At 37.6% G+C, this 19,417-nt stretch overlaps 1 protein-coding gene across 1 annotated transcript in view; it reads left to right on the forward strand.

The window, feature by feature from the left end:
- Nucleotides 1-19,417, forward strand: part of gabra3 (gamma-aminobutyric acid type A receptor subunit alpha3) — a 467,920-nt gene that overhangs the window by 247,320 nt on the left and 201,183 nt on the right. The window contains 2 exon segments of the mRNA XM_084136680.1: nt 938-959; nt 961-1,021. Coding sequence (XP_083992806.1) covers nt 938-959; nt 961-1,021 — 83 coding nt within the window.

Consider the following 19,417-nt stretch of genomic DNA (forward strand, 5'->3'; position numbering starts at 1 on the left):
CTCTGTTTTGACCCCACCCTCCTTGTTATCTCATTATTAGTTTCATTTGTCCCACCTGTTGTTCCCTCATTATCTGCCTGATTTGTCCCTTTTATAAGCTCCTTTGTGTTTGCAGTCTTTGTCGGATTGTTGTCTTGTACACGTCTCCTGTTCTCCCGTGAAACTTTTGGTATGTTCGTTTTTGAAGTTGTTGTATTGTATTATGTTTTTCCCCCTTGTGGGTTTTTGTTTTACTTTGTTTCTTTTATTAAATAAATCATTATTCTTTGCATTTGAGTCCTCCCTTAGTTTTTCTTTAGTTAACGTGACACAGAACTACAAATGAACATGAACACATGAATTTCAAAATAAAAGGCATGAGAGATCACAGGATCCTGACACTATTGCACATATGCATATGAACTGGATTTGTTATTGCTAATATTTAATAGCAAATGAAAGCAAGACTTGACACTGTACAGATCTAGAGGGTGAACCTGACCATCATTCTCCTCATTCCAGTCAAAAAGCCTCCTCAAATGTGGAAGCCAGTGCTGTTTCACTATATACATTTTTTGCCCAGATCTTTATATAAAGGTGGATATATAAGTATGTCCATCTTCATGAGAGTATACTTGCTTCAGCGATACTATAGAGAGATCTCAACTCCTTGATTGCTTGTATCATCGCAAAATGTAAACTATATTATCGCCCAACTCTAATTTACTAAATGTGACTATACGGCATGATGATTTTAAGATTTTTTCAAACATCTTATTTCTAGTCAAATACCCACTTTCCATGATAGTCAATTCCCGATGGATCAAGACAAGTCCTGCCATACATTAGTTCTTGTTTCACTCCGAAATACATCACATTACAAAAGTAAAATAAGTTGAAAATACTGTTTAATGCTGACTTTAAAGCTCTCTCTATGTGTCTGTTCCTCTCTACATAGATTAACCATCCATGCTGAGTGTCCCCATGCATTTGGAAGATTTTCCTATGGATGCCCATGCCTGCCCACTGAAGTTCGGAAGCTGTAAGTGATCTCTGTCATTGTCATTTAATTTTTTCTAGATTAGCGTTTCTCAATGGGGGGCGTTCAAAGAAAAACGGGGAACAACGTCAGAAATAGAATGGAGTATCTGTTTACTGTCGCAGTCTACATTTCATACAATAAGCCTGTAGACGGCACTTGGACTTAATTTATCCAACTATAATAGTTTTATCAAGCTGTAAATTAATATGCAGTACTTATAAGTGTAAATTATAAGTGTAAATTTTAAACAACTTGCCATTAATGGCAACTTCGGATTCTGCATGGTTTTGCGGAGTGCTTTGTAGTCAATTCACATCCGATTTTTAAGTGATGCAATTCAACGGTAAAATGAGACAAAACCGCAGATCCAGAAATGCAAATTCTTCAGTCCAGTCATTTTAGATATTTCACCTTTGTTAATAAATAAATTAATAATTAATAAAAAAAAAAAACTGAAAACAGACATTTCTGCATATTTAGTTTTCAACCGATTTAAGTAAGACCAGGAAACTACCACTTCACATTGTCCAATGAAATTTGAGCTGCTTGTGCCATATCACGATTGGTTGGTGTATAATATGTGACAAACGGTCATTGATTAATTATATAAAATATGTAATGTTTTTTAAGTCGTCACCTTTATTTATATAGTGCTTAATGCAATACAGATTGTTTCAAAGCAGCTTTACAGTCATAAAACCGGGAAAAATGATGCATTTCTGCTGTTGTTCAGGTGAAGTCAATTCAGTGTTGATTCAGATCCATTGTAAAGATCATCAATTATTAAATGAGGGGCAACTCTATGCATTTATCTGGATAGTTTTGCAACTCTATGCATCGCTTTCTGCCAGGACTTTTACGGGCTTTTCCCAAATAACGGAAGTGACCTCGACGTCCAGGTTAGCGGTAGCATGAGCCATTAGGCAAGTGTTATTTAAATAAACTCCTGATGTACTTACAAACTCCAATGCCTCGTTTTATGAGTACAGAATCTATTTGTACTACTGTAGAAGTTTGGCACCATTCTGGCATTATTAGTGGGGTAATTTACGAGATGCAACCTTGGATCCATTAGCGCCTGCACTAACCCATTCGGCTGATATCTCTAAATAAGCTCTAACTTTAATAATGTTTGACCAAGGGAAAAAAAAAAAGCTTCTGGAGGGTGTTTGGCTTGAGGTCATGGTGCAAAAGACCCTAGGTTGATTTTACTCTGAACCATCCCTTTAATAGCCTGACTACGTCAGACTTCGTACTTCCGCTCAATTTCATTTCGCTTCTGTACTCAGTCTGAGACGGCGTCAGAGCTTTCCGCTGATTGTACCCGTGGATGCGTAGATTTACTTCACATAATCTGCAAAAGTCGTTCACAAGCCATGTTCCACGCCGGTATTTCGCTCGATGGTTTTGTTTTCGCATCATACATGTGTTTACAGTGGAAGTTAGATGCGGCTGAGCCAATGCGCATAACACACGCCATAACCAAACGTTATGTGATTGGCTTACGGGTAACCAATGATTTTAAACTTCAGACAAGCGCCCCCCCGCGAGAAGAAAACGCTTTTCAATTATGCCATGCCAGACTCTGTCTACGAAGCAAAGCGAAGTAGCAGAGTTTGGTATTACCAGGCTATCCCTTAATGGAATACATCGTAAATTAAATTCGGGAGAACAGACCACAAATGTGCAGTATATGTTTTCCTTTTTCATACTTTTACAGCAGATTGCAATGGGAAAAATGAAAATAATCATGAGGAAAAGAAGCAGCGACTGAAAAGAGCACTTGCCATAGATATTCTTGTTATAACATGTCACGTTAAAATACCAAGTATAACGTTATTCTCATGATGTCTGAAAATAAATCATGAAGGAAAATTGACAGCTCATCCAGTCAAACTGACTGATCAGCTTTATTTGTAGGGCAACCTTATGATTTGAAATGATTTGTTTCAGCTTTTTTGAATGGGAGTTCCCCAAACCGGAAGTGCCACCCATAATTCAAAACGCAGTAAGGTCATCAGGAATAAGGTGGATATGGTTCTTTAATGTATTTGCATTGTACTAAAATGCGTTAATTTTCAATGGGCATATATGCGGCTGAAACAGGTAGCCTAGTGCATCCCAGATTTTTCAACATTAACATTTTAATATAACATTATAGTCATTATGGCCTTTAGAAAACTGTTTTTTTGAGGAGGTGGGGTAGTGCACTATAGGCCCCTGTGGCACGGCCTAAGCTTTTGTCCTTAATGGCATTTTTTTCCTTACATTACTTTTACTTTTATACTTTAAGTAGTTTTTGAAACCAGTACTTTTACACTTTTACTTGAGTAAAAAGATTGAGTTGATACTTCAACTTCTACAGAAGTATTTTTAAACCCTAGTATCTATACTTCTACTTGAGTAATGAATGTGAATACTTTTGACACCTCTGTTAAACACACAGGGACGCACAGCAGCACACAAACATGCCAAATATTACAAATAAAAGGATTACAATGTAAAATATTATTATTGTGTACATAAAGATATGGTAGAATCTGGCTTGTCCCCATAGATGATCTTACCTAGATCGATAATACATAGAATATCAAAATCGACCGCTGGCAGTAGATCATTTTCCTATTTAGCACCAAAACTTTGGAACAGTCTTCCTAACACTGTCCGGGAAGCAGACACACTCTTTCAGTTTAAAGCTAGACTAAAACCACATCTCTTTGACCTAGCATACACATAACACATTATAGACTTTTATAATTCAATGTTAGGCTGCATAGATTAGGTCAGCCGGAACCGGGAACACTCCCCATAAATCCTGATGTACTCGTTACATCATAAGAAGAATGGCGTCTACGCTAATATTAGTCTCTCTGTTTATCCGGAGGTTTACTGCAGTCCCGCTGGATCCAGGCTGTATCCAGATCTGATGAAGGACCTGCGCCTGGACGCGACGACAGCGCAGTCCTGAAATGTCAACTAGTATCTCCCCTGTGAAGGCCTCCCTTTACCTCTCTACAGATAAAGCGTTGTCGGGATAATTCCGGTTAAGTCCGGGATAATTCAGTATTATAAATTTTAAGGCCAGACAAGTAGTTTGTTGAGGGTTGATTTGTAGGGAAGGAATACATGCCTGCGCACATATATTCAAACACGCATACCACTGAACTCGTAATGTGCATGTGCACGCCATCGGCGTTCTCACTGGTTCGCGTTTTTGAAGTTTGCGCAGAAAGAACTTAAGAGTTTTCTGTTAAAACGGTGTCGTGTTAGCGGCCCCTAAATTAATAACTAATGATCGTTGCAACGAAGTGAATCAATCAAACTAACTTTAGCTGGACAATAACTTTATTCTAGAGCTGCTATAAAGCCAAAACAATCTCTGTTACTTTAATTTCCTATTATCATGTAAAGCCGCTTTGGAACAATCTACGTTGTTAAAAGCGCTATATAAATGAAGATGACTTGACTTGACTTGACTAGATAGAATTTTAAAGACACCTCAACATCACTAAAAGGGCTATAGTACTGAAAACACCAACAATAATATGCTCAAAAACTTGTAAATAGATGCATTACATTTATTGTTGAATCAAATTGATGGGTCCGTGAATGAAAGTAGCAGTTTCTTTAATAAAAAATAAAAAAATTAAAATAAAAAAAAACAACACACACAACATTTGTACTGACCCAAAACATTTGAAAGGTAGTGTAAATATAATAATAGGCCTAATTATAATAATCACAGAATAATGATCAACATTAATATTCAAGAAAGACATTTAGACTGCATTTTATTTGATATGGGGGGGGGGGGGGGGGGTAATTGGTACTTAGATAATTGGTAGAGGGGCGCCGCAGGCCCAAACGTTGAGAACCACTGGTCTAGATTGTCTAAGTGCATTTGTTCAGATTCTCTAGAGTATTTTAGTATATTACATGTTTGCCTTCAGCACATGTACCCTGCACAATTATCTTGGTGGATAAGCTTGACATCGGAATCTGTGTAGCATACTGAACTGGATAAGATGGGTGCAGGTAGAGCATCCAACAGCCTGTGACTACAGACAGACTCCTGTTTTGTCTTAAAGACAGTCCAGATCAGACAATTTGATAATAACTTATCTGCTAGAGAGAGAGAGAGAGAGAGGAGAGAGAGAGAGAGTGAGAGAGAGAGAGAGAGAGAGGAGAGAGAGAGAGAGAGAGGAGAGAGGAGAGAGAGAGAGAGGAGAGAGAGAGAGAGAGGGAGAGAGAGAGAGAGAGAGAGAGAGAGAGAGAGAGAGAGAGAGAGAGAGAGAGAGAGAGCGAGAGAGGAGAGAGAGAGAGAGAGAGAGAGAGAGAGAGAGAGACACCAGGGAAACCTAGACCACGAATATATACATCTTCCCAACAACACAAAGTAAATACACTCCCACATAACAGTCACCATGACGCAGCTAGCAGTCACGTCTTTATGGATAAAACATTCCACTGGGCAATAAAACAAAAGTCCTATGCTCATACATTTTCACTAGTACCTTTTCCCCCACAATATCTCTTTTTGACAGTTGCAGCGTGGTGAGCCCTCATTGGATTTGTGTTGCATAAAGCCAAAAGACAGCAAACAATTGGCTCTCTAATAAGATGTCATACAGTCTGCTGCATAATTAGCTTTTTAACTACAGTCGATTATAAGCACTGTTCCCTCTATCCCCCAATCAACCTTGCTTCCACCTCACAATGCAATTATGAATGTGTCTTTTTCTCAAGGCGTGTTTTTTTCATTTCTGTTTAAAGATCAAAGAAGTAGTACAAAAGTGGCTATTTGTATTTTGATTTTCTTTTTGCATTGCTGGAGAAATGTTATCATCAATATTAATAATAGTTAGTTTATTCTCTCTAAAGCAAGCAGAGCATCTCCAGCTATCATACACCTGATGTGATGAATAGCCCAATACATTAACTTGGTGATGTGAAAATATGGATACTGATGTTAGATGTTTCACATAAATGTTTCTCACCCTTTTTGCACTGTTTTGTTTTTTGTTGTCTAAAAGACTATTGCCCAGTTTCACAGACAAGGCTTAAGCTAGTCTCAGACTAAAATGCAAGTTTGAGCTGTTTTAACTGAAATCAACTTGTACTGACGTATCTTAAATTATGTCAGTGCCGTTGTTTTGTCTCAAGATGCACATCAGTAATGTTTTTTTTTTTCTAAGGGCCCGTTTATAAAAGCACTTAAATGTCCTAATTGAACTAAGGCCTAATCCTGGTTTAATCTAAGCCCTGTCTGTGAAACCAGGCCTACGAGTTTATGGTACTAATTAATCTGCCAATTGTCAAAGTACAGATTGTCTCAATTACATTAATTAGATATGCCCTGTAAGCATAATTCTGTCATGACAACTCTCTGGACATTGGTATGGTAATAGAGATTGGCATGGTAATGGATTTGGCAATGTTAATATATTTGGTCTTGGTGGAATAGCTCTGCTACGCTGCTGCTGCTGCTGCAGAGCAAGTACCGAGACTTGCTACTGCCAATACATTCACAGACATTGCTGTGAGCATATAAGACATACCGCTGCTGCTGCACGTTAAATTAATTAACCCCCATTACAGATCTATACAGGTGGTGCTGGGAGAGGTGGAGGGTTTCTGAAAGTGCACTGCAGACTGCTAACAGCAACACTACCGGTATTTGTTTGAATGTTGAGCCGAAGATCATTGGCCACTGACGCAATAACAACCAATCAGCAGTGCTATGTGGATAATGACGTGATCGCTACCAAAGAGTTAGACCTATCAGTCTGTGCCATCTAGAGTTCCATGCCAGCATTTTTCCCAGCCACCTAAAGCCAAACTGAAGATAGCTAATGTTATACTTTCGTGTTTTACACTTAGGAGTTGGTGCTGACGACACATCGTCGCCACAACTCCTTTTGGGATGTGTGATGAATATATCCATGTTTTACCAATATGGAATCCGTTTGGCATGAGCTGAATGTTCTGAAGACATGTTCTGAAACATGTCTGCAGTGTGAGTTAGTAATATTTGCGCATGACAAGAATAAATGGTCAATTTAAATAGTTTAATTTAAAACAAAGTAGAAGCTGATAAGTGATTGGTCCATAGCAAAACAGCGTGCACATGCTCAGCTCATTCAAGTCTATGGCCCTGTCCCAAATGGCGCACTTCATGCGGACTTTCGGTCTCGTGGACTTGAATTGCGCGTGCTCGCTGAGTCTACGAGTCCGTAGGCCGTCCCATTCAGCATTTTACCGCTCTGAAGTGTGCTCAGCAGCGCCCCCTTTGTACCCTTGAAGCGGTCTTCCGCGAAGCCCGTATAGAAGCAGGCTCCACACACTTTAACTACCCAGGAATCCTTGCGAAAGGCCAATCAGACAACAGATGGAAGGAGATTTCACTCACGGATAATTGTTGACATGGCTGATAAGAAAATACTACGGTTTTTATTACCTAAATGTACATTTTACCAGTTGTTACCTACAGTTTATACAAACATTATGGTCATCGACCAGTGGTTGATGTCTCAAACATAATAATAGCGCGTTTAATAATACGATCGCATTATGATTCATTAAATAAATAGAACCGAATGTCAGGGCTTTACTGAGTCATATGTAAACATAGTATGAATATTGTAACCTGTAAATTGAAAAAATTATGTTTAAATTATGTTTTAAAATTGTAATCTTAGTTCAAATGGAACATTATGTAGCCTATTATTATGTACAACTGTATACATCATTTAAATAAGCATGATATATCTATTGTTTAATGCCCAGGTGATATGCACAATATCAAAATATAGAACTGTAAAATTAGGATGTGTAGTTGACATGCAGATAAGACGTCGGAGCGCAAAAATGTGATTTCTCCTGTCCAACAACAACCAGGCCGTTATTTCCGGCGTGCCGATCGAGTCTGTCCCAAAAATACCTCTCAATGCGCCCTCGTGGACTCGCGCCAAGGGCCCTATAGGTCTGCACTACATGACGTCACCAAAGTGTGGACTCTGAGGAAGTCCACAAGTCCGGAGTGTGCCATTTGGGACAGGGCCTATGTCAGCTGTGCGGTCAACAGAATGTGCTGCTCCTCTAAGCCAGACAGCTCACTGAACAGAGGAGATGCAGAGAGAGGTGGGTGTGACTGCAGCTGGAAAGCAAGACCTCGCGCTCGCAGAACAGTACTGGTGACATTTGGAAAGTTGCTATGGTTTGTTGTTCATTTTGAACGAATCTTTAATATGACTCATGAACAACGAGCTGTCTCAGAGAGTGATTTGTTCATTGTGTGTTGACAGAAATTCACAGAAATGAATAGTTCACATCTCAATCATTTCGGATGCCAGTCTTCGGGTTCGGTTCCGAGTCGTTCGTTCATCCCGTGACAGCCCCATAGAGGCTATGCTGTCTGTACTGGAAAGAGAAATGATTTGTTCACCTCCCGAGTCTTCGGGTCTGACTCTGAATCGTTTGTTCGTTTGTTCTGTTACTGCTGTATTGGATACAGAAAATAGTTAATAATTCCCAAATGTCCTTACAAACAAGCGCATAGTCCGTTTTGTAACAAATTGTAACTTTTTTGTTTCTCACAATTTATAATTTTTTTAAATTTCTGTCATGTTGGTTATTTTCCATAACATTGAATGTGGTAATAAAGAGTTGGTAATGCTTTAAAATTCATCCATCTGATAAAAGGAAATGCCTACATACAATAACAACATACATGTTACGTAACGTGGTATAATACAGTCCCTCCAGGATTTCACGATTTTTTTGTGTGATTTTTGCGATCAAAATGACTGATTTTGTGGTAATTTCCAGAAATTTGTGAAAAAAATTGCGATTTTAAGATTAGGACATCACATTTACCATAATAGTATTATGTCAGATGCACAATAGTCATACATGACACAAATCACAAACAAAATTCATAAAGCTTGTTTATTTTGGTCTAATCAAATTACTATGGGCAATTTGTCTACCTTACCTATGTAAATATTAACAGCAGGTGTAGTAATTTATACTGTAGAACTGTGTGTAAATCCTGAGTTGAGGCTTCTCCTGAGCTGCAGTAGGCAACCAGTTACTTATATTGCGGCGTTTTGCATGGCGTCCCCACTGCGTATAGCAACGCAATACAAAGTGACCGTTCGAAAGGGAAATACTCGGTTACTATCGTAACCTCAGTTCCGTGAGACTAGGGAACGAGTATTGCGTAGCCGGCCGCACTATAGTAACCTGGCAAGCTGTCGCTTCAGTCGTTAAACCTGCTAAAATGGCATTTTTCGGGGACTAATATCATAGTATGGAGCTCATAATATGACAAAACGATTTGAATTTGAATTGTGTAAATTTGAATTATTTGCAAGTGTAATCTAACAAAATTGAATTTTAGGTGGTAGTTTAAATAGTTCTGAATTTGATTTTTTTTAAACGAATATTGAACATTTGAAATTTAACAAATTGAAATGTTTTTATGGCTGAATTTTATAGACATGTATTTTCAAACAGCTAGTTTTTTTGTTCTGAATTCGTATACTGCAAATATTCAGTTAAAAAAATACAGATTCAAGTTTTCAAGATGAAGAAATTCGGAACTCAAATTCAGTTTTCTAAAATTCAAGTTAAAAAATTCAAGTTAAAAAATTCAAGTTCCAAAATTCAAGTTAAAAAATTCAGATCTTACAGAAAGTAGGTCACAGGTCATCCACAGGGAAGAGTAAAGGATCTCAGATAAGTCGAACAGAGCATTTGCCCTGCAGTGGTTTTCTGCCGCAAACGCGGTGGTGGTTCAAGAGAATCCGTGTATCTTTCGTTCAGTCGTTTTTTATTTAATATTAAGAGTAGAAAAATGAGAAAACAGCTTGAGTATTAGATTTCTAATATTCTAGTAATAATAGACCGCTGCAGCAGTTGCACGGAGCTTACCGCGTGTATTGCAACTATAGGCTACATTTAATTTTCTCATCAAACATCTAGACTAACGAATGGCTCGGTACAACAGAAGAGCTTAGAAAGGGCTTTTTCTCTGTGTAGACCAGCAGTTGGTCTGAATTTGCTATAACCTATAGCCTATTTTCCGGACTGTATATAGGCTAAGTCACGTTTTATCATGAAACACGCTGTGATTTATTCCAAAGTGACTCAGGCATATATAATGCAACGTTATAACGTTAAATAATCTAAATGTTGACTTTCAAAAGTAGGCACGCCAAGAAGGCTATTCTCTGTATTTTGGTTCATTTTTGGTGAGCGCCAGAAAGATCTAAAGAGACCGAGACGCGCTAAAGCAGCTCATCATGTTGTTTTATTTATTTTTCAATGACATGATATTTTGTAGTCATTTTGAATGTACACAAATAAAAATATACATTTTACTGTTTCGAATGATGTCATATTATCTGTATGACTATAAATAACAGCAGTGGAACAAATCCAAGAGATGGCGCTCGCGCATCGCGCTCTCACACAACATAGTATCAGTTCTGGCGTTGCTTCATATCGCAGACTGCTCATTATCAAAATGAAACACAGTCAACCAAACATATAAAAAGTTATTCTGCCTAATTTAATTGGTCTGTTGTACAATATAAAGGGCAAGCTGTGCCGCACACAGTCTTACTTGTTATTCCAAACATTTACCTTGCTGTGAAGACGCTGATTTAGCCTATATGCCTACGTGTATTTTGGGACTCGACTGAAGTATGACGCCTTTTTATTTGTATTATAATATAATATATTAAAATACAAAATCTTCTGAGTTTTATGATGTAGGCCTTGTGTGTTAAAATGTATTATAATTTACATCTCAAAAGGATGCGCTTTGTGCATTCTCTGACATTATATTTATGTATTTAATTAATATTGAGTATCAATTGATGTTAAACAAAACGGTGTGTTATTTTCTCTGGCAACTAAACTTCCAAAAAAAAAAAATTTATTTTGTTTTGCCCATATGGTCTCCACTCTATGCATTTTGTAATAATAGGCTACAGCAACATTTTTTAACTGACCGTATTTGCCAGAATATAAGTCGCATGCACATGAGTGCAAGTCACACCGAATCATGTTGAGAGAGAAACGCGTCATAAAAAAAAAAATAAAAAAAATTATATTAGCCTATTCAGCAAAAGTGTAAAAGACCTGTAAATAAAATACAACATTTACATGATAAACACTGTTAACATGTAGGCTATGTGTTGCCTATTTTACTTTCCCTGTATGACAAATGAATGCAGAAAACAACAAGAATGAAAAATAAGTAGCCATGTATAATAAAATAATATAGGCTATAGACTATAAAAATAGCCTATACTGTGCCCTTTATTACAAACAACATTTAGCCTATTTTAAACGCCAAGCCTAAACAAATTTATTTAAATCGAAACGGTCACGCATCTCTCATTCAGTCAAAAGTTTTCATATTTGCAATGTAACATGTGGATGCTAACTATTAATATAAAGAAGGCGTCATACTTCAGTCGAGTCCAGGCTAAATCAGCGTCTTCACAGCAAGGTAAATGTTTGGAATAACAAGTAGGACTGTGTGCGGCACAGCTTGCCCTTTATATTGTACAACAGACCAATTAAATTAGGCAGAATAACTTTTTATATTTTTGGTTGATTGTGTTTCATTTTGATAATGAACAGTCTGCGATATGAAGCAACGCCAGAACTGATGTTGTGTGAGAGCGCGATGCGCGAGCGCCATCTCTTGGATTTGTTCCACTGCTGTTATTTATAGTCATACAGATAATTATGACAAAATTCGTATCATCAATATCATGTCATTGAAAAATAAATAAAACAACATGATGAGCTGCTTTAGCGCGTCTCGGTCTCTTTAGATCTTTCTGGCGCTCACCAAAAATGAACCAAAATACAGAGAATAGCCTTCTTGGCGCGCCTACTTTTGAAAGTCAACATTTAGATTATTTAACGTGTTTCATGATAAAACGTGACTTAGCCTATACAGTCCGGAAAATAGGCTATAGGTTATAGCAAATTCAGACCAACTGCTGGTCTACACAGAGAAAAAGCCCTTTCTAAGCTCTTCTGTTGTACCGAGCCATTCGTTAGTCTAGATGTTTGATGAGAAAATTAAATGTAGCCTATAGTTGCAATACACGCGGTAAGCTCCGTGCAACTGCTGCAGCGGTCTATTATTACTAGAATATTAGAAATCTAATACTCAAGCTGTTTTCTCATTTTTCTACTCTTAATATTAAATAAAAAAACGACTGAACGAAAGATACACGGATTCTCTTGAACCACCACCGCGTTTGCGGCAGAAAACCACTGCAGTGCAAATGCTCTGTTCGACTTATCTGAGATCCTTTACTCTTCCCTGTGGATGACCTGTGACCTACTTTCTGTAAGATCTGAATTTTGGAACTTGAATTTTGGAACTTGAATTTTGGAACTTGAATTTTGGAACTTGAATTTTAGAAAACTGAATTTGAAGTTCCGAATTTCTTCATCTTGAAAACTTGAATCTGTATTTTTTTAACTGAATATTTGCAGTATACGAATTCAGAACAAAAAAAACTAGCTGTTTGAAAATACATGTCTATAAAATTCAGCCATAAAAACATTTCAATTTGTTAAATTTCAAATGTTCAATATTCGTTTTAAAAAAATCTAATTCAGAACTATTTAAACTACCACCTAAAAATCAATTTTGTTAGATTACACTTGCAAATAATTCAAATTTACACAATTCAAATTCAAATTGTTTTGTCATATTATGAGCTCCATATCATAGACGGTAAAAGAATAATATAGGCTAAGGCCGCGCCCCCTTGGCGGGCTCTGATGTGTAATGCCGTGATGCTAGCTCATTGGCGCACACGTCAGAGGCGCCCGCGCCATTGGATGTGCAGTTGCCGCAGCACAGCCAATGAGTGAGCCAGACACTCACTGTGCAGCTGAAGCCTGCAAAATGCATTTACATTAGAGGCTTCAGTAAATCGAGGAAAAGGAGTTTCCCCTTTTCCTGCAACATCTGTATCCACGTAAAAATGCATTGAAATTTTAATTAAACTAGAGATATTTCAATTGGGTGATTATAATTTAATGTTTTGTGAGGTCTTTTTCATTTTTGTGATTATTTTGCGGTTAAATTAGGAATTATGCAGGATCGCAAAAAAATGCGACATTTTGTTGATTTTGCGTTGTATTCAGCGATCGCGGAATCGCGAAAAACTGGAGGGACTGATAATAGTAAATCACACAACGAGGAATAATTCTAGGAAACAGACTTTAATCATAAACACTCAGGAACCAGGAGAAAACCATATTAACAAGAACGGACATAGACTAAGTAGAACACAGGGACTAAATACATGTAGCAAACAAGGGAGCTTAATCAGATAATTAACAGGACACAGGAGAATGAAATGACTAATCAAACTGATTGGGAAAACTAGGTCACAGGGAAACACGACACAGAGCATGCATGTAACAATACAGTTATATGACAAAAGGATGAACGACTTGAACCCGTAGACTCAAGAGGTGAACTAATTATTTCTGTATCCAGTACCGACTGCATAGCCTTATAGCCTATGGGGCTGTCACGGAATGAATGAACGACTCAAATTCTGTATCTGTACCGACTGCATAGCCGACTGCATAGCATAGCTATAAGCCTATGAGGATGTCACTGCATAAACGAACAACTCAGATAGGGAGGTGAGGTAAAGACTACAAAGCCTGAAGACCCAGATAAGCAATGAATTAATCGTTTCTGTTTCTCATAATTTGGCCTTGGTCTTGCATTGCAAATATTTTCAATGTAATGTAATGTAAATCAACAAGTTGATGTGTTGGGGAATTTGGCTATTAACATGTAACATTTTAATTATATTCTGATGAAATGAATGACATGATATTTAATATATTGTCATCATGTTGAAAAAGTTTGGTGTGAATCATATAAATTCCCTAGGAATAGTAGATAAAAATTCAGAGCCTGATTATTCCAAAAATCCACATTTAAACCGAAATATCTGACTTCAGACTGGTCAGAGCTAATGACTGTAAATTAGAAAGTTGTCCAGCTTGATTAGAACAATATATATGTACCAAATTTGCTGACTGTAGGTAAAATTAAGCCCTCCACTTGTCAAAAGGTGGCGCTTCTGAGCCCCCTCCACCATGCCTGTTTCTAAGGCGTTGCCCATGTCTACTGGCTGACAACTTTGAAGTGTGTTTCAAGTTTAATGCAATTTGAAGCACTCTAAGAGCCTCAAAAACACCCAAGAATATTATTAAAGTTTGACGTGTTGTCATGGCAACAGTATTTAAGATATCAATAATCCTTTCTCAGGTATACATCTGCCGTGTTTTGACATTATACTGATGAAGTTTGAGGCAAATCGTGTAAAAATAACATTTTTGAAAGTGACACACTTCCTGCTACCAGTTGGTGGCGCTAAGACTTTGACTCACAATAGTCACATTTATGTGATCGGCCTCCTACAGTGAACATACAGCTGAAGTTTCATCAAAATCAGTCAATGTATGCAGAAGTTATAACACTTCCTGTTTCCCTTTTTTGACATTACTTTAATCCCTCGCCATGGCAACACCATTCGAGATATCCAATATTCTTTTCACAATTTAGCATATTTAATATTGTTACAGTTTTGTGTTTCTGAGTTTTGTTTTTGTATCTGTTTCAGTGTTTTCAGTTTCTGTGATCCGTTTTCCCGTCTTCTGTTGATTTTGGTCTAGTCCTGTTTTCCCCGGTCTGTTTAATTATTTCATCCGTGTCACCTGTTGTTTCCTCGTTAGTCTTGTCAGCTGTGTCTTGTTTCCCTGATCAGTTCTCCCATGTATATAAGTCCAGTGTTTTCAGTCTGTTAGTTGTCTGTCGTTGTTGCTAAATGCGTGGTTGTTCTGTTCTAGTTTCTGTTCCTGTTCCCTGAGAAACCTGTCCATGTAATATCTTGTTTGTTTAAATAAACACTGCTGCAATTGAGATCCCGCTTCTGATCCTGCTTCAACCTGCCCGTGACAAATATATTTTCATCATGTTGAAAAAGTTTGATGTGAATAAAATAAACCACTTAGGAGGAGTAGTTAAAAATTCAAAGCCTGAATTAAAAAAAAAAACAACACACACACATTCAAACCAAAATAGCCAACTTCCTGGTGGTCAGAGCTAATGCTCTTTAGGATTCATTGTAGAGTGTATAAATACAAGCTCCTTATTCCCTCATTAACAAGCTGCTCATTTAAGATGCAATAGATATTTACACTGTACATTAAACAAATACTTGTGGTGTGTGTTTTGTGCATTAATATTTAACAAAGGAAACACTCTTATAAACTTATAAATTCAGACTTATAAACTAGTATTGGACTATTAATCAATTTATAGCAATGTTATTCACATGAATACGGTGTTGGAAAGTGATATTCAATTAAATATTTCCTTCTCCAATCCAATTTGAATGGCTTCTAATTCATCCTCTCATGTTCCATTCTCTTTCTCTCTCTCATCACAGTATTAATTGAATTTTAGCCTAGGCACTGAATTTAGGACTTCTTGTATAATGTGCTGAAAGTCTGTGACACCACTGACCTTTTCAGCTCGTACCATTTCCTGTAGGCCAGACTCCTCATAAATATAAACCGATGTCAGTCGTACAATGCAAATATATATTTGAAGATGGAATAATGCACTTCATTATGAAATACTATTTATAATGGATGAAGTGGCATTACATTTGTGTTTAGCTTTTGATTAATGACCTTCTAATTGAATAAAACAATAACTTTTCTCTGTGGCCATCAAAATGTAATTAGCCAACCTCTGCCTGCTGTGTGAATTATGTTTCTAGTTTTAAGCCTGCCAGCTTTTCTCATGCTCACTTGCTTTGAGTCGTGCAAGTGCAGGTGTCGGTCTGCATGTGTGTGTTGTTTGCCTCTGCGTACGGACCCCAAAATAAAAATAAAAATCCAAGCTCTTTTGCAAAGTTTTTCCCGAGTATTCAAAGACAATAAGTATATTGATATGTTTCCGCATTATATACATTAGATTCATATATATATATATATATATATATATATATATATATATATATATATATATATATATATATATATATATATATTGTAACAATATTAGATCAAAGGGGAAATATGAATAATAATCCATAATTACCAATTATGATTAATTATTAATATTTGGGTCAGTTAATTAGATTAACTTTGAGGTAAGCTAAATTAGTATTACAATCAATTAATCAGTTCCAACGAACTCTTTGATTATTAATTTATTCTAAGAAAAGTGTATCTTTCATGGCCACCGAAAAATAATTATTTCTTAGCATGTACAGCACTTAGAGCATGTAACAAGATCAAGATCGTAAAAGGGACTTTGCTGCAAGCAGAGGCTCAGAAATCAAATACACAATTGTGCACAAGTTTTATTAACTAAATCACAAACATAACTAAACTAAACAAACATACATACATTCATACAGACATACATGCATAGGTAAAATGGCGAGTGTTATGGAACCGGAAGCAGGAAATAGAACTATGGAAGAGATCTATTTAACTATGAAAAGAACCATCAGCTTATCATTTTCAGAGCACCTCATTAAATTGATACTTGCATGGTTGGTGCAGTGGATACAATTCTTGAAGTGGTTGAAAATTGAGTTCTTTGATGGGTCCGTGAGTGTCAAAAGTCACTGTACAAGTTGAAGTCGTTTTCTTCTCTGCTGGGTGGCTTGCATGGTGGTTTCGAGCACATGGTTGTTGTGAGTCGAAGCCTGCTGCCCTGGCCTGTTGAGGGCACGCTGGACAGCACGGCATCCTGAAGTGCCGAGCAGGCCAGGAGTTAATTGGATTGAAGACCAGGCAGTCTGATTCCCTTTGGAAGTATGAAAGCATGGCAGACGGGGCTCAGGTCAACTTTTTGAGCAATATTGCTGGGCAATCTTGCCGAGCGATTGTTGCTTGGGCACTTTCCCATTGAAAATGGGCAATCAATTTCTATCTGGATAATTTAGATCGGTCGTGGGCCCTGTGTCTCATCTGGTTGCCCGTTGACGGCAACATTGCCCCCCAACATTGCTCAAAAAGTTGCCCTGTGTATCATCACCTTTAGTGGTATTATAACAAAGTGGAAGCAATTGGGAACAACAGCAACTCAGCCACGAAGTGGTAGGCCACGTAAAATCACAGAGCGGGGTCAGCGCATGCTGAGGCGCTCAGTGCGCATAAGTCGCCAACTTTCTGCAGAGTCAATAGCTACAGGCCTCCAAACTTCGTGTGGCCTTCAGATTAGCTCAAGAACAGTGCGTAGAGAGCTTCATGGAATGGGTTTCCATGGCCGAGCAACTGCATCCAAGCCTTAAATAACCAAGTGCAATGCAAAGCGTCGGATGCAGTGCAAAGCACGCCGACACTGGACTCTAGAGCAGTGGAGATGTGTTCTCTCGAGTGATGAATCACGCTTCTCTGTCTGGCAATCCGATGAATGAGTCTGGGTTTGGTGATTGTCAGGAGAAAGGTACTTTCCTGACTGCATTGTGCCAAGTGTAAAGTTTGGTGCTAAGCTAATTATGGTGTGCGGTTGTCTTTCAGGGGTTGGGCTTGGCCCCTTAGTTCCAGTGAAAGGAACGCTTAATACTTCAGCATTCATAATCATAAACTTACACTTATGCTTCCGCATACCAAGACATTTTGGACAATTTCATGCTCCCAACATTGTGGGAACAGTTTGGGGATGGCCCCTTCCTGTTCCAAAATGACTGTGCACCAGTGCACAAAGCAAGGTCCATAAAGACATGGATGAGCAAGTTTGGTATGGAGGAACTTGACTGGCCTGCACAGAGTCCTGACCTCAACCAGAAAGAACACCTTTGGGATGAATAAGAGCGGAGACTGTGAGCCAGGCCTTCTTGTCCAACATCAGTGCCTGACCTCACAAATGCGCTTCTAGAAGAGTGGTCAAAAATTCCCATAAACACACTCCTAAACCTTGGGGAATGCCCTCCCAGAAGAGTTGAAGCTGCTATAGCTGCAAAGGGTGGGCCAACTCCATATTAAACCCTACGGGATTAAGAATGGGATGTCATTAAAACTCAAGATGCACAATAAGTGCAAATAGCTGCCTTGTTGGTACATGCTACAGTATTTACACAAACTCCCCCCACCAATGTCTGGTTGGGTCAGACAAAAGCACAAAAAATGCCTGTTACCTGTCAGCAGAAGTAGCATAGGGAGTGTCTAGTGAGAGTGAGATAGAATAGCATCTATTGCTATTTGCACTTAGACAAAATAGCTGCTGCCATTTAGAAAATCAACCTAAATGTCCTAATTGAGTTATGGCCTAATCATGGCTTAATCTAAGCCATGTCTGTGAAACTGGGCCATAGCCTTTTATTGTACAAAAATCAAAGTCCTTAAAAAAAGGATTATGCACAATAATAGGTGCAATTCACAAAGCAGGTGATTTGTCAGACAGTAATTTTGCTTATAAAATAAAAAGTTTATTGTTGAAGACAATGAATTTATTAAAAGGGCACTGCTTTGATGGCTATGGTGGAGTGCTTTAACCCTCTGGGGACCAAGCTGTTTTTGGGGTCCTTGAGATGTTCTGACATGCCTTGACATTTGTGCTTTTTTCAGTTATTTATAAACATGTTAATGGCAAAGGTGTAAATTCACTCTATATAGCACAAACAGGGCTACCATAATATGCGAGCAACGTGTATGTAGATGTTTGTATTTTTAAGAGAATAATGTTTATGCGTGGTTATTGGAAAAAATTAAAATGAAAGTTGCTGAATTAAGACCACAAAACACATATTAAATATGTGTCCACAAGACCTTTGAGTTCTAGCTTCAAAATGATGTAAAAATAGTCTTGCTTTATCGTTCACAAAAAAAAAATACATTGATTTAAATGGTGTAAAACAGGTTTTGCTTGGAAAGCCAATATGCGAGGGGGAGGAGTAGTTTACACCTTAGATTATGAATGTCCCACCCACTCTGCATAATGAGCCATTCACTCAGGTGTGAAACTGACTGAGCCACAATGCAAGGACAAAAGATGTATTTAGAAGAAGACTTATATTGACCATTTAAGATTTCCTACATCTCTCTTGTAAATATGTTTTGCTATTTTATTAAAAATGTTACAATTACAACAATAATTACAATTTCAACAATATTTCAAGTGTACTCTTTCTTTGTAAAAAAAAAAAAAAAAAGATTATAGGCCTACATTTTATCATATGTATTCATTAGTTTGAATATAGCCAACATTGGAACATCTAACATCTTAGTCTATGAATTTATTTTTGACAAAAATAGTATTTTGTTTGCAGTTTAATACGTTGCTTATACAAATACATTTTATTTCAA

Source organism: Abramis brama, assembly GCF_963993115.1.
Source record: "Abramis brama genome assembly, chromosome: 15".
Taxonomy (NCBI): Eukaryota; Metazoa; Chordata; class Actinopteri; order Cypriniformes; family Leuciscidae; genus Abramis; species Abramis brama.